The 14,662-nt window shown below is 49.6% G+C and overlaps 1 protein-coding gene across 1 annotated transcript; it reads left to right on the top strand.

Moving 5' to 3' along the window:
* The first annotated feature begins 868 nt into the window (after positions 1–868).
* LZTFL1 (leucine zipper transcription factor like 1) lies at positions 869–11,044 on the top strand. Its single transcript, XM_036432083.2, has 10 exons — positions 869–1,026; positions 2,780–2,904; positions 3,414–3,608; positions 4,727–4,787; positions 5,822–5,893; positions 7,486–7,551; positions 7,633–7,710; positions 8,548–8,724; positions 9,413–9,516; positions 10,607–11,044. Exons 1-10 carry the CDS (start codon positions 1,024–1,026, stop codon positions 10,623–10,625), a joined length of 900 nt encoding a protein of 299 aa, XP_036287976.1. The 5' UTR covers positions 869–1,023; the 3' UTR covers positions 10,626–11,044.
* Positions 11,045–14,662: the final 3,618 nt, after the last annotated feature.

Raw genomic sequence — 14,662 nt, 5'->3', positions numbered from 1 at the left:
CTCACCGCCAGCAAATCTAACGCATCGTGAGGCCTGGGTCCCTAAGGACACTCCAGGAACGATCCGGCCCTCTCTGTAACGCTGTCCTAGAAGAGCAAACGTGCAGAAGAGCCAACAGACTGCAGATACCACGAGGATGGGGCTGGATGGGTGACAGCCAAACCGGTTTGGCTCAATGGATAGAGCGTAGGCTTGGGGACTGAAAGGTCCCGGGTTTGATCCCGGTCAAGGGCATGTACCTTGGTTGCGGGCACATCCCCAGTAGGAGGTGTGCAAGAGGCAGCTGATCGGTGACTCTCATTGATGTTTCTAACTCTCTATCTCTCTCCCTTCCTCTTTGTACAAAATCAATGATGTTTCTAACTCTCTATCTCTCTCCCTTCCTCTCTGTACAAAATCAATAAAATATATTAAAAAAAATAAAATAAAATAAAAAATCGGGACTTTTTTTAAAACGCCGCGGAACAGATTGTTAAAAATCGGGACTGTCCCGCCCAAAGCGGGACGTCTGGTCCCCTTAGGGAACTCCTGGACAGAAGAGAAAGTCTGGGGGCTGGGGGGATACCCGACGCCCCGAGAACCCATCGAAAGGTCGAGAGTCAGTCGGGTGGCCAAAGCCCTCGGGGTCGCCAGGCTGCTAGCCGTAAGCGATGAGCCCCGCGCAGCACCAGATTCCAGGCTCCAGCGCGAGCCCCAAGCAGCCCCGCCCCTCCTGTCACCTTGGCAACAGCGGCCCGCCCGCAGACAGCGTGGCGCGAAAAGGCGGGACTTCCGGTTCTGGGACCCTACGCGCATGCGGAGACCGGCCAGTCACAGGGAACTTCCTGTCTCGTGGCCTTAAAGACCAATAAAATAGTTTAACTCCGGGGTCACGTGCCTCCGTTGCCATTAGCAACCAGAGGCTTCTAAACAGCCTGCCCGCCCTCCGCAGCCGCGGCGGCCCAACCTCCCCGCCGGTCCCAGTTCTGGGCGGGCCGCTCCTGGCCTCTCCCGCTCCTGAGGTCGCTCGCTCCGCCTGCCGCCATGGTGAGTAGCGACCCGCCGGCGCCGCGCGGGAGTGGGCCGCGGCCGGCGCTGGGGACGCGGAGCGGGGCCCCGCAGTGATGGCGTGGCCCGCGGCGGCGGGGAGCCCGCTTCCGGGCCGCGTTGAGGAGGAGAGGCCGCCCCGGGCGCGGGGGCACAGCTAACCTCGGCTGGAGCCCATCGGGGTAGTCCGAGCGGAAGCCCTGCCCGGGCGGCCTCGCTCCGCGCGTGGCGTGGCGTTCGTCCCCGCCAGGCCACCCCGCACGGCGGGCGGTGGAGAGAGCTGCGGGACTCCCTGCTCTCAGGATTGTCATTCGCTTCCAAAAGCAAGTGTTCACACACACACACACACACACACACACACACACCATAAACAGTTCTGTGTGAAGGAGCCGACGAGGGAGGACGCGGTTGAATCCAGCTTTCTTTCTGATGTGAGAATGGCTTTGAGAGTCCAAGCCTCGTTTCCCAGCTGAGGGAACTTGGGTGACATTTCCTTTCGTTTTGACCTGTTGAAAAGAGGCCCCATTTTCCTGAATGCTAAAACAGCGTAACTATAAAATGAAAAAGAATTCCAACAACGGAATACTATGCTGCCATAAAAAAGAAGGAATTCTCATCATTTGCAGCAACCTGGATGGAATTGGAGAACATCATGCTGAGTGAAATAAGCCAGTCAATGAAAGAGAAACACCATATGACCTCACTCATTTATGGATAATAAAGAACATTATAAACTGATGAACCAAAAGATAGATATAGAGACAGTAAAGCAACAAGCAGACTGTCAAATTGCAGCGGGGAGGGTAGGGAGATCTGGGGAGATAGATCAACCAAAGGACTTGTATACATGCAAATAAGTACAACCAGTGGGCACAAAACTCTGGGGAGGGAGGGTATGTATGGAAGGGGAGGAGCAATGTTAAAATATGTACACAGATAATAATTTAATTTAAAAATGTTTAAAAAAAATGAAAAAGAATTTCATTAATCTTTAGCCTATAGTTGTCAAGCTGTCATCTGGTTTAAATTCAAGGCCAATTAATGGCTATATCAAAACCAAATCTAATGTTTAAAGCTGTATGAGAGGAGGTAAAGTTGAGTTGCTGTCACAGAAATCTAAAAAAACAATGGCTTAAAGAATGCAGAGGTTAGTTCTGTCTCACCTAACAGCTATCTCTCTGCTCATCTCAGGTGAGTGGGTCAGTGCTGCTTCATTAAGTCATTTAAAGATACAGGTGCCTTTCATCTTGCTGCACCCCCAACCCCTAGGGCAGTGGTCAGCAAACTAATTAGTCAACAGAGCCAAATATCAACAGTACAACAATTGAAATTTCTTCTGAGAGCCAAATTTTTTAAACTTAACTATATAGGTAGGTACATTGTTATTAGCCACGGTTTGCCGAACACTACCCTAGGGCATAGTTGCTGTCTGCAGGATCAGCCTAGTCACGCCTCCTCCGAGGGTCAGAGAAATGGGGTGTGGCACACATACCCCCCCCCCCCCCATCTAAGGTCCAGGCTTTGGAAGTAGCCCTCATCTCTTCTTCTGACATCCATTACTGAGTAGTCGTGTGGACACACCTGATGCGGGGGGGGCTGGGAAGTGTCCCCTGGTTGGGCAGCCATGCTCCTGGGAAAAAGAGAACAGGATTTAATGGCTATCTGGCATCTCCACCAAAAGACACCCTGTGTTTTCCTTGTTGGTTCCTTTATTACAGCTTTAAGACTAACAAATTACTTCTCTCTCTTTCAGGCAGAGTTGGGCCTAAATGAGCACCATCAAAATGAAGTCATTAATTATATGCGTTTTGCTCGATCAAAAAGAGGCTTGAGACTCAAAACTGTAGATTCCTGCTTCCAAGACCTCAAGGAGAGCAGGTATCCCGGTGGGAACACGGGCCCTCCCGGCAGCCAGTGTGGGGAGGCTGTGGCAGAGGCCATGCAAGCCTTTGCCAGGATTATCATGGCCAGTTCTCACGGAGAGCAGCTACACGGCCACATGGATGTGTGAGACTCAAGTTAAAGTATGGTGGGAGCGCTCTGTTCTCAAACCTGCACGCATAAGGGGTTGCAGTGGGACCACGGGCCTGTCACCTCCACCTCCTGAGTCTGTGTTTCCGTCTGCAGAGTGAGGGGATTGAAGAAGTTGGCCCCAAAGGTACATGTCTCCGAGCATGTGCTTGTACTAAAGGATGTCCACATTTGAATAATGAGCCACAATTTAATTGCTTAAATAGGCATCAACATTTAATGCAGCTTAAGTTATTAATACAGGGCTTAGCTCCCAGAGAGATGGTCCCAGTAACCCTCCATGTCACAGTGCAGTTTCTTTTATTTTGCACTTGGCTTTTGTTGTTCATGCGGAAGTTTGGGCTGTTGCATTGCAGGCTGGTGGACGAGACCTTCACCATCGATGAAGTGTCTGAGGTGCTGAGCGGGCTGCAGGCTGTGGTTCACAGCGAGGTGGAATCGGAGCTCATCAACACGGCTTACACCAACGTGTTGCTCCTGCGGCAGCTCTTCTCGCAAGCTGAGAAGTGGTACCTCAAGCTGCAAACAGATATCTCTGAGCTTGAAAACAGGTAATAAAGTTTGGACCTGCAGTTATGACAGTGGCAGCCCACGCACGTTCTTAAACGTCTGTGAATGTCTTCTTGGGGCAGGTGCGCAAGAAGGATCAGGCTGGGCAGCGGCAAAGCATGGGTCCTGAGTGACCTCTTGGGTACCACTTGAAACTTTGAAATTCCTCTTCAAACTTCTCTGCTTCTACTGTTCCTGAGCATTAGAAACATGAAGTTGCCTTTTAGGCTATTACTAACTATTCCTTTACAGTATATGTAGTGGCCCGATCAGCATTACAATAAATCTTTAGAGATAGGTCAACAAGTCCTATCTTTTAAATAGGAAATGTAAAAAAATTTTTATAATCCAAACATCATCAAAGAGCTCATTAATTTTTTAAAAAACGGCAAGCTTGAAACTCATTCTCAGAAAACTCATGCAGAAATCGGGAAAGGCTGACCTCTGACCCTGGGGGCTGTTATCGAAGCACAGCTGCAGCTTGTGGGCCATGTGGAGTGTTGACCACACGGGTAGGGCCTGAGGTAGGGAAGGAAAACAAAGAGCAGGTTACTGGCAAGTAAAGGAGAAGCTGGCTGGGAAGGAGCTTGAACATGCAGTGACTGCATTCCCGCTGAGGCTCTCGTAGCATCAGCTCTCACTCACCTGTACAAAGGAGAGGAAGTAGTCAGGCGGCTCACCTGGACCACTGTCTCTGGGACTGTGTCAGACTTCCGGTGGCTCACACTACTGGAATCCCATCTTTGGGAGGCTACTCAATTAAAATCAGTTTGTCTTTCTTGAACATCCACTAGCTAATGATATACATTATATGACAATCTCCCTATAGCACCTCAGAAATACAGAGTTGCCTACAAATTTCAGACATATTTGTCTAACATTGTAGTTCTAGCAGTCACACTGCACACTCAGTAGGGGGCAAGCCCTCGGTGCTGTGGCAGACCCAGAGTTGAGGCCTGTGTTTGGACGTTGACCGCTGGTAACTGGGTATTACCCTGACGTGGGAGGTGCGCACCTTGCTCTGTTCTCCCAGCCTGTGTGAGATTGGTTCTCGTGTGTGTGATTTTACTTTAAATTCACTTTAAATAAATGTTTTTCAAATTTGCTTTTTACTCTCTAGGGAATTACTAGAACAAGTTGCAGAATTTGAAAAGGCAGAATTTACATCTTCCACTAAAAAGGTAATTTTTGGTCATGTTAAGTCTGTGCTGTAATAGCCAGTATTTAAAGTTCCCAAGTTACTCTGGCACTCAGAGGTGAAAGTGTGAGCCCTCAAGGTAAAGCATTCGATTTAAGAGCAGGATTGAAAAACTGTCTCATATGTTCAGGCAAAAGAGGAAAAGTTTGGTAGATAACTGTGAAAGCCTGTTTTTGTCCACTGTCTCTCACACAACACACACACACTCCCTGCTGTCCACCTGACTCCAGCCATATAAACTCTCTGCTCCCATGATGCAGAGTGCAGGCATGTCAGCCACACCTGTGCGCACATCCTGGCTCTGACACTCCAGAGCTGCGTGACCTTGAGCAGTTTACCAGAGATGGCTGGGCCTCGTTTTCCTCGTCTGTCATGTGGACACTGTACTAAAAGGAGCTACTTCGCTTGTAATCCTCCTCATCATTTGCAGTGACTACTTGTTGCCCCATAAAAACCCCGAAATGCTGCTAAGAGGAACCCATGAATATACACGTACAAACAATTCCCCAGGTATCCCTGTGGGACACGTTTATGGGTCAGAGGGAATGGAGTCTTTTGGTTTTTGTACACATTGCTACACTGCCAAGTGATTCTTCATCTGTAGTGTAGTTGCCTAAATCCTCATCACTATTAGTTTTTCCCAGAGTCTGAGTTCATGCAGTAATCTGTTTCCGATCCCACACATTAATTGAAAGGGTCGTTTTGGGTCATTTTCAATCCCAGTCCTGAGATGCCAGGGTTTTGTATCTGCTCTGGCTTTATACACCTTCCCTCCTTTCCTTCCATCTGTATTTTTTACAAAAGGTACGGGAGGGTGGGTTTCAGGTTGTCCTCCCATTTGTATTGGGCCGTGGGACGTAGCAGAGAACCAAAACCACACGAAGCCCCTCGCCCAAGGAGCTGACTTCCCCGTGGACATGCTTTCACAGTGTCTCCATTTAGAACGTGCAGGCGTTCCATGATCACACGCGATTTATCCTGTGCTGGTTTCAGCTCGGTTTCTGTATTTCATTTCAGCCCATCATAGACATCATAAAGCCAAAACTTGCTCCACTTAACGAGGGTGGAACAGCAGAGCTCCTGAACAAGGTAATGTTGCCATCGTTCGGGGGCACAGGTCCTCTATTCCATCCTCCTTGCCTCACTGCTCTAGAATGGAGACACTGAGGAGGAGGAGGCTGGGTCAAGGTTCCGTCCACGGAGGGTAATTAGTCTCCTGTTGTTTACTTAATGGTGCGGGTGGGCCAGAAGAGGGCATACTTACCTCCTCGCAAGTCTGAAGCAGCTCTTTAAAAAAAAAAAAAAAAGTTTTCAATTACAGCTGACATTCAATATAATTTTATATTGGTTTCAGGGGTACAGCATAGTGGTTAGACATTTATGTAATACACAAAGTGATCCCCCTGGCAATCCTAGTACTCGCCTGGCCTCACAGTTACTCCAGTGTCAGGGAGCATATTCCTGCGCTAATGCTGTGCATCCCCACTGAGCAGCTCTCATTGCATTTTCTCATGGGGAGGTGAAGAGCATGGAATTCTGGACATCATTTATTGAGGGGCATTTGAAATTTATAATCTGTGAGAACAATAAAGGGAATTTTACTAAGTGGTTTATAAAAATTACCCAATACACAAATAAATATTTTTCATGATTCCTGTATTGTCAACATTATGCTAACTCTTGTTAGACAAAAAGCAGTCCAATTCCCGGCCTTTTGCCCTCAAACACCTTCCGGTCTCGTGGGAAAGGGAGTTGGTATTCTGGAAGCAGAGATAGGGAAACGCTGGTTGTTGCCACAGGTGCCACCGGGCGGCAGCAAAGAGGTGTGTGTAAGAGGAGGACAGACTTGGGGAAGGCAGTGCTGGACGGGGCTGAAGAGGACAGACAGGTTAGGTTGTCAGAAGAGAAAGGCATGGCAGGCAGCACAGGGAGGAGGCTGGCAGGATGGGACCGGCAGCACTCTGATGCAGTGTAGGCCGAGAATAGATGGGAGTCGCAGGATCAGGTGGGTGAGAAATGGCAGGGAGAGGATAGGCAAAGGCTGAGGGGGAAGCTGAGAGAGTCTGAGGCCTGAGAGAAGCAACTAGGAGTCTTCGAACCCATGGAGACTCCAGATGCCGCGGCCAGTACACTGGGGAAAACGAGATGTTACCCATAACCAGGGCATGCAGGTTTTTATTATCTACTAGAGGCCCGGTGCATGAAATTCATGCATGGGAGGGGGGTCCCCTCAGCCCAGCCTGCACCCTCTGCAATCTGGGACCCCTTGGGGGATGTCCGACTGCTGGGATCAGGCCTAAATTGCAGTCAGACATCCCTCTCACAATCCTGGACTGCTAGTTCCTAATCGCTCACCTGCCTGCTTGCCTGGTCGCTCCTAACTGCCTGCCCCTGCCAGCCTGATCGCCCCTCACTGCCTCTGTGTGCCAGCCTGATCGCCCCTAACTGCCCCCCGTACCAGCCTAGTCGCCCCCAACTGCCTTCCCATGCCAGCCTGGTCACCCCACTGCCTGCTGTTCAGTCATTTGGTGCCAGCCTAGTCATAGGCAGCCATCTTGTGAAGGCATGAGGGTCAATTTGCATATTATCTCTTATTATATAAGATTTTAAAATAAAACAAGTAATGTCAACTATTACAAATTCTTTGGCTGAAATAACAAAACTTTAATTTACTCACAAAGGAAATTTTAAGGCTTCGAGAAGAGAACGAGAAACTGAAGTCCAGGCTGAAGACCATCGAAATGCAGGTACCTGAGAAACCCGCTAGCAAACCCTGAGAGCTACTTACAGGCTCATCCTGACCATGTTGTGCTCAAACTTGACTGCAGGCTATGAACGCGCTGGACGAGAAGTCAGAGCTGGAGCGGGCGCTGCATGACTTACAGCTGGACCAAGGCGACCAGAAGGTGAACGAAGGCAGCTCTCTCACGTTGGCTAAACAGAGTTATGAACTGAACATTAAGTCCTCATTTCTGTTCCTCCCCCACCACTCCCTCACTCCCCGCCGCTGATGTGCTACACGGGGCCTCCTGGTCCGGGAAAAGCCAATGAGAACGGCACCCATCACTCTGCCCTCCAGGGCTGAGGACAAATACCCAGCTCGTGTGTCCCAAGAGCTCATTGGCATACAAGAGATCCTTATATGTTATTTTTAATAGATATTTTTGTTGGTTTCAAAGAGGGAGGCAGAGGGAGAAAGAGCTAGAAACATCAATGAATCATTGACTGGCTGCCTCCTGCATGCCCCACACTGGGGATTGAGCCCACAACCCAGGCATGTGCCCTGACTAGAAATCGAACCAGTGACCACTTGATTCATGGGTTGATGCTCAATCAACTGAGCCACACAGACGGGTCATAAATAATTTTTTTATTCTTCCATGTGTATCATTTAAACTTCTTCACTAGGATTTTTTTAAACTTCGAAATATAAAACCTGTTTGCCCTCTCAGCACCGAGACGCACAACTGTCATATCTAGAATCTCACCTCTGCCATGCTCTTCGGAATCCCCGCAGTCCATAGATCGTATTTTATGAGTTTGGAAGTCAGTGAGCTTGCACTCTGCCATGTGCAGGACACTATGCACTGAGAGCTGAGGGCGAACGAGGGGCGGGGGCTGGCAGCGCCCAGAGCCAGGGTGCAGGCTGGGAGGAAGGCTGGCGAGCACCTGCCTTCGCCACCTAACACACTCACTGTTTAGGGCGTCAGCATGAACTTATGGTCACGTGTGCATTTTCATAGGATATTATAAAGGCCCAAGACTTGTGTGAGTTGGAAAACACAGTTGCCGCTTTAAAGAGTGAGTTTCAGAAGACACTCAGCGACAAGACAGAAAACCAGAAGTGTCTGGAGGAGAGTCTAGCGACAGCCAAGCACGATCTGCTGAGGGTTCAGGAGCAGCTGAGCATGGCTGAAAAGGTCCGATTTGTCCGTGAACGTCCATGGAGTGGTGGGTGCCTTAAGGGAAAGTGCCAGGCGAGCGCTGGACAGCTGCGCATCCCCATTTTCCTTCAGCTGCTGACCAGTGTGTGTGCTAAAGATTCATCATTTCTGGCCACTGAAATTCTTCCATCTTTGACCCTAAACTATCTGTGATGATAAAAATCTCCACTCCTTCTGCCGTGTGGTAGAATATTCCACAGTGGCTTGCCCTTCCTGCCAGCCCTCTACCGCCTGTCAGAGGGATGAGTGACTTTTTTTTAAGGATTCTATATCTTTAATTTGTAAGAATTTGGGTGCAAAATTTTAAATAATTTAAAAATCCTGAAATATGACTCTACTTTGGGATTTGAAAAGAGATCGTTCTTATTTTGCCTGAAATTAGTTTACTGTTCCACATACCTTGCCCATGTCTCGGGCACAGTATGCTTGAGTCATTTGCTAGCATTTTGTTTGGAGAGACATTACTATTTTAGCAGCTTGTCATATGGAAGAATATTTTAAAGTTTGGATACTCTTAATTTTATATGAGTATGTTTTTTAAATCAGAAAATAATATAAGCAGATTATTAGTAAAATTAGAGTAAGAAATATACACTTTCATCAGATGTATTCATTCCTTCCTTAACCACTTCTTAGTAGTGAGCAGGCATGTTTCACTGTGCAGGAATTAGAGAAGAAATTTCAGCAAACAGCAGCCTACCGGAACATGAAAGAGATTCTGACCAAGAAGAACGACCAAATCAAAGACCTGAGGAAAAAACTGGCAAAGTAAGCCGTGCCCGTGTGCCTCTCGGATTTGTCTCCCTGATGGGTTGACGTCTGTTCTTCATTAAACCTAAGCTTGTGTCCAGAGAGGTCAGGCTGGTGGGCATTCCTCTACCATTTAGTCCAAAACCTGCATTTGAGACAACGGAGGAGCTTTGGCCTGCTCAGGGTGGTTTTTAGGTACAGCCAGTCCTGTAGACTCGCCCGCGGCGGCTCTAGGCTACTCTTGGCATTGTAGTCAGGTAGCAGGATCTTGGGTGGGAAACAGCCAGCTGGCAGGGGTCTGAAGGCTCCGAGGGCTGGTGTGCGGGAATGGCTATGACAGGAGAACCCACCTCAGGCAGGGATACTCCCTTCACTGAAACCCTAAGGGAGGTATCAGCTTTGCTGAGCTGGGCATTTCTCCTTCACAGTGTCCTTGCAGCATCTAAGACCTGGCCATACTGTGCCCTCAAGTGACAAATTAGGTGCAAGAGAATGAGATTCATGCAGATGGATGCTACGGCCAGCATGGCTGAGAAGTCCATGCTCACATAGACCATGTGGTCCTCGGCTAGGGAAGTGCAGTTACAGGAACTCACTGTGCAGAGGGAGGTCTCAAGTCGTGACGCCACCACGTACTTGGCGTTTGCTCACAGACCTGGTCCAGATGGAGTCTACTAATCAGGGCCACTTTTGTCATCGGCGGTTTTGTCTGCAAACTCAGCTGCCATTTTTATCAGTGTTCCAGGGGACAGAGCTAGGAGGTGAATCTGGGCTCGTTAACCCTTCACTCGCTTAGCCATACCTGCTAGTGGTGTGGATCTGAAGTTAGATGACTGAATTTCTCCTCTGCCGGCATGGATCTACCTGTCAGATACAGAGGCTGAGTCTGAAGGCATCTCAGCAGGTAGCTGGCCCCTCTGCCTGCCGCAGGAAGCCCCTCTGAGTCCCCTCAAAGGGCCTGACTCTGCGTCAGCCGTGAATCAAAGCGAGAAATGCAGGGTCGCTGCTGCAGTCACTGGAGATGTTTGACGTCAGCTCACCTGGTAACAATGACAACAAGAGGGTATCATGATGTTATGCTCTTGAGCTAATTGCTGTCTCTTTCCAGATATGAACCTGAAGATTAAAAGCTGGAGGTCTCATCCGGAAGCTGCCGGAGAGTGAACACAAGCTGTTCTCACCTCAGGCATGTATTTTGAAGAAGTTTGTTGTATTCCCTCTTTACTTTTCTAACGTTTAGACTTTGCTCCAACGGTTTAAACTGGAGTTCCTGTTTTCAGTTGCCTAAGGACAGCCTGGCTCCGGCCGTTGTCCCAAACCCCTGTCTGCCCAGTGCTCCAGGGTCTTGGCTCACAAGCACCGAGTCCCTCACAGTAAAGAAGAGATGTTAGCGGGAAGAAGGGGCTCGGCCTTTGCACCCCTCTGAGGAGAACCCCTTTTCAGCACATGTTAAAGCGAGCAGTCTCCCTCCCTGTGCATTCCCCAGGGTAAATACAGACACAGTTATTGAAGACATTACAAATAAACCTTATTTTGAAAAATGAAACCTAATTCATTTTCTCTATTTGATCATCAAGAAATATAAGAATTAATTGGAAATGTAAATACCACCTGTCATAGGCAACGTTTTCACCGACGATAAGGAAAAGGAACAGTGAGCGTGAGGGTCTAACTTCTGCGGTCCCCTCCGTGCTGTGCTCAGCGACAGAGGTTCGGACATGCTTTGCACACAGCTTAGCAAGAAAACTGGTGGCACGCTGTCCTTCCACAGCTGAGAAAGTGTGGGCTCAAAGTAAATGGACAGTAGTACCCCCTTTTCCACGGTTTCACTTTCCATGGTCTCCGTTACCTGCAGTCAACCTCAGTCAGAAATATTCCGTGGAAAATTCCAGAAGTAAACAATTCATAAGTTTAAAATTACACACACAGTTACAGTCCCAGCATCTCCTATTGTCAGCTCTGAACAACGGGACAGCCACCGCTGAGCTCAGCACAGCTGATGTTACCGCCCGCGGGGTTTCAGTGAAGGGAGCATCCTCTGCCCGAGGTGGGTTCTCCCGTCTTCGCCGTTCCCGCACACCAGCCCTCGGAGCCCTCTGACCCTCGGTGCTCTGCCAGGCAGTTGTGGAACCCGCCTCATTTTGGGGGTGCCATCATCTTGAAGCAGGGTCTTGGAACTGGCCTCATGTGTCCTTGCCACGTGCCAAACCCTAAAGCAGCAGAGAACCCCCACATCAGTAAGCTCAGCCAGCTGCTGTTCTCGCCCCCTCTGGGCCCACATCCTCCCGATCCCCGCCCACACGTGCTTGCCAGTTCCCGCCAGCCCGTGTGAGCCAGCCAGGTCTGCAGCTCTCCGGGGGAGTGACTCATTGCTCCTCCTCACAGGCCGCGCTGCTGCTCACCCATGTGATGGTTTAGGGGGAACGAGTGGAAGTGGGCAGATCTTGGGGAAGACAAAGGTTGTCCTTCCGGTCTTTTCTCCCAAGAGAGGCCTTTGAATGTTTGTCAGGGGGGAGGCTGCCCTTCTCTAGCACAGGGGTGTGAGCCACCTGCTAGATTCAAGGGTTCAGGGGAACTTGGGGTGTCAAGGTTCTTGAGGGCATCTGCCCAAATGGGCTCACTCATGACTATCGTTCCTTCCCAATCAGAGCCCTCGCTTAAAGGAGACGTTCTAGGGGTGTGAGTGCTGTCCCCTTTGTAACATACCACCCTAATGATCCCATCTGGGCCTGATTCTCAGCATGTTCTGTTCTCTGCAATTAGGTAGTAGGGGTCTCTTTAAATGTCGCCAGGTGGCATTCTAGTTGTCACAGCATCTCCTAAGGTGACAGTTGGCTAGTCAGAACCTGCCCTCTCTTCCTTCATTCCAGTCCAGTCCAGGTGAGAGTCCTCACCATTGGGCTTTCCACCAGCAGTGAGGTCCTGCTGCCATCTGGCTGCATCCCGTGTCTCATCCTGAGGGCCTGCTTTCTTGAGACACTTCTGGCATCACCTCTTTTAACTGGGCTCCCCTAAGAGCAGGCTCTGAGGCAAGGATTTCAGTTCAAGTAGTTTACTATTTGGGGGTGTTCCAGGAAGCACTCTGAGTGTATGGGGGCATGAGACAGGAAGGGAAGGAAGTCAGTGCGGCAGGTGACCCCTGTGGACCGCCACCCTTAGTCCCTCTCCAGAGTGAGGAGGCTAGAGCATGGTCCAACGCCTCAGTTGTCAGGGTGATGTTACCTCCTGCACTTCCTGTGCCTGGCTGTGCCCCAGGGACAGACACCGAGAGCCTCCTTCTGGCCACCTGCAGGCTAGGGTAAGCATGTGGTCCACGATGAACTGGGAAGACAGGAGAGTGAGAGTAAATGCAGTGGACAGTCTGACATGCCAAACTAACCAAAGGATGAACTCACACTGTGCCCAGGTGGCCAGGCCACAGCTGCCTTTACCTCGTTACAGCCCTGAAAAGGGGTTTCCCTGGACTGAGAACCCAGACCAGACCCTGTCTTAGTGACTCAGCCTGTCGTGGGTGCTCACTCCAAATGTTTGTGAAACTGAACTTCTGCTCCCTGCACAAGCACAGCTTAAGCCATGAAAAAGCTTGGTAGCTTGACCAAAATTAGATATTACCTATGAGTTAATTTTCTAGTACTAAGGTTTCTTCATATAAATGGTCAAAACTTTAAATTCAGCCATTAGAGAAATCTTCACCTTGGGACATAATTTCCTGTCTTAAGCGGTGAGTCATGAGCATGATTTTATCTTTTCCCGATGATTCCAAGTTGCTCCGACACTATTCCAGTGATGTCTGAAACAGTGACCTGCACTGCAGTGGCCTCAGAGCTACTGAGGTGTGGGGAGACCTTTGCCCCTATAACAACTGGTTTGCATGCACTATGTTTTTTGAACTGTTGCATCTGATTTTTATGGTTTGTGTACAGCCACCCGTGTCCTTTCCTATCGGACTGGCAGCCAACACACTGGTTTTGATCAGTGTGCCAATCTCTGTTGCCATGTCTTCTGGGCTTGGGAAAGAGGGGCTTGTTAAAATTCTGTGCATCCTCAGTGAGGGCTCGGAAACTCGTCCTCTGTGAGTGACGTGCGTAGACTTTGTGCCATCTCGGCAGCTCTATTTTAGATTGATTTATAGGAGGATGTTAGGTTGACTTCAGATCATTGCAGTTTCCGGGTAAATGATTTCTGTCTCTTGCCTTATTGCACTGGCCATGACCTCTAGTGCAGTGCTGAACAGAAGTGGTGACAGAAGGCGGCCTTGCCTCACTATTATCCATTAAAGGATAATGTTTGCAACCTTCTGTATTAGGTTAAGGAGGTGCTTTTCCATCCCGTTTGCTATGAACATTTATAAAAAATTACAAATGGGTGCTGAATTTTGCTAAATGTCTTCTCTGTATCTATGGAGATAGTAATACAACTTTTTCTTTTTTTTTCTGTTAATGTTGTGAGCCACAACAATTTTCTCATGTTAAGCGGTCCTTAGGTGCTGAAACGCACTCCACTGGGTCATTGTGGGTGGGTGCTGTCGTCACCCTGGCACGCGCAGGCAAGAGGGGGCCCACAGCCCCTCTGTGTTGGCAGAATGCCTGTGGTTTTCCAGAAGACGAGAAGCAGGGAAGCCCGAGAGGACCTGCTCCGAGGCCGTCTCCCACCCGCCTGCCTGTCCTCCCGGAGGCTTCGGATGAAGTTCCGGTGAGCTCATAAGACCTGCGGGATGTAAAACTTCTGTGTAGAGCAGTCTAGACGCGGCCCCTCAGCAGCGTGGCCTCCCACCGCGCAGGCTGCAGTCACCCGCCCCGGGCATTTCCGTGCTGTCCTTTCTGGTGTGAGAGGAGGACTAGGGAGCTGGCACCGTTGGCTTACTCTCGGCCTGTGATTGTCTGCATGAGTAATAAACTGCCTGAATTTAGAAGTGGCGCATTGTATTGTTACCATCAGACCCAGCAGCCGTGGCTGCTGCTCTGCTTGGTAATCCCCTTTGGGAATAAAGGATTGTGGCCCGGCTCCTGAGGGGTCGCTGGCCATCAGCCCTTAGCTGTTCCTTTGCAACTGCCCAGCCTAAGAGAACCACCTCCCCCAAGTTTGTGACTGCCTCCAACAGCTGTCCGTGGGGAACACTAAAGTCTGGCCCTTCCCCCAGTGTGGGCTGTCCTGAAGGGTGTCT

This window comes from Pipistrellus kuhlii, unplaced genomic scaffold (genome assembly GCF_014108245.1).
Source record: "Pipistrellus kuhlii isolate mPipKuh1 unplaced genomic scaffold, mPipKuh1.p scaffold_m20_p_11, whole genome shotgun sequence".
NCBI lineage: Eukaryota > Metazoa > Chordata > Mammalia > Chiroptera > Vespertilionidae > Pipistrellus > Pipistrellus kuhlii.
This window is presented reverse-complemented; position numbering and strand designations above follow the sequence as displayed.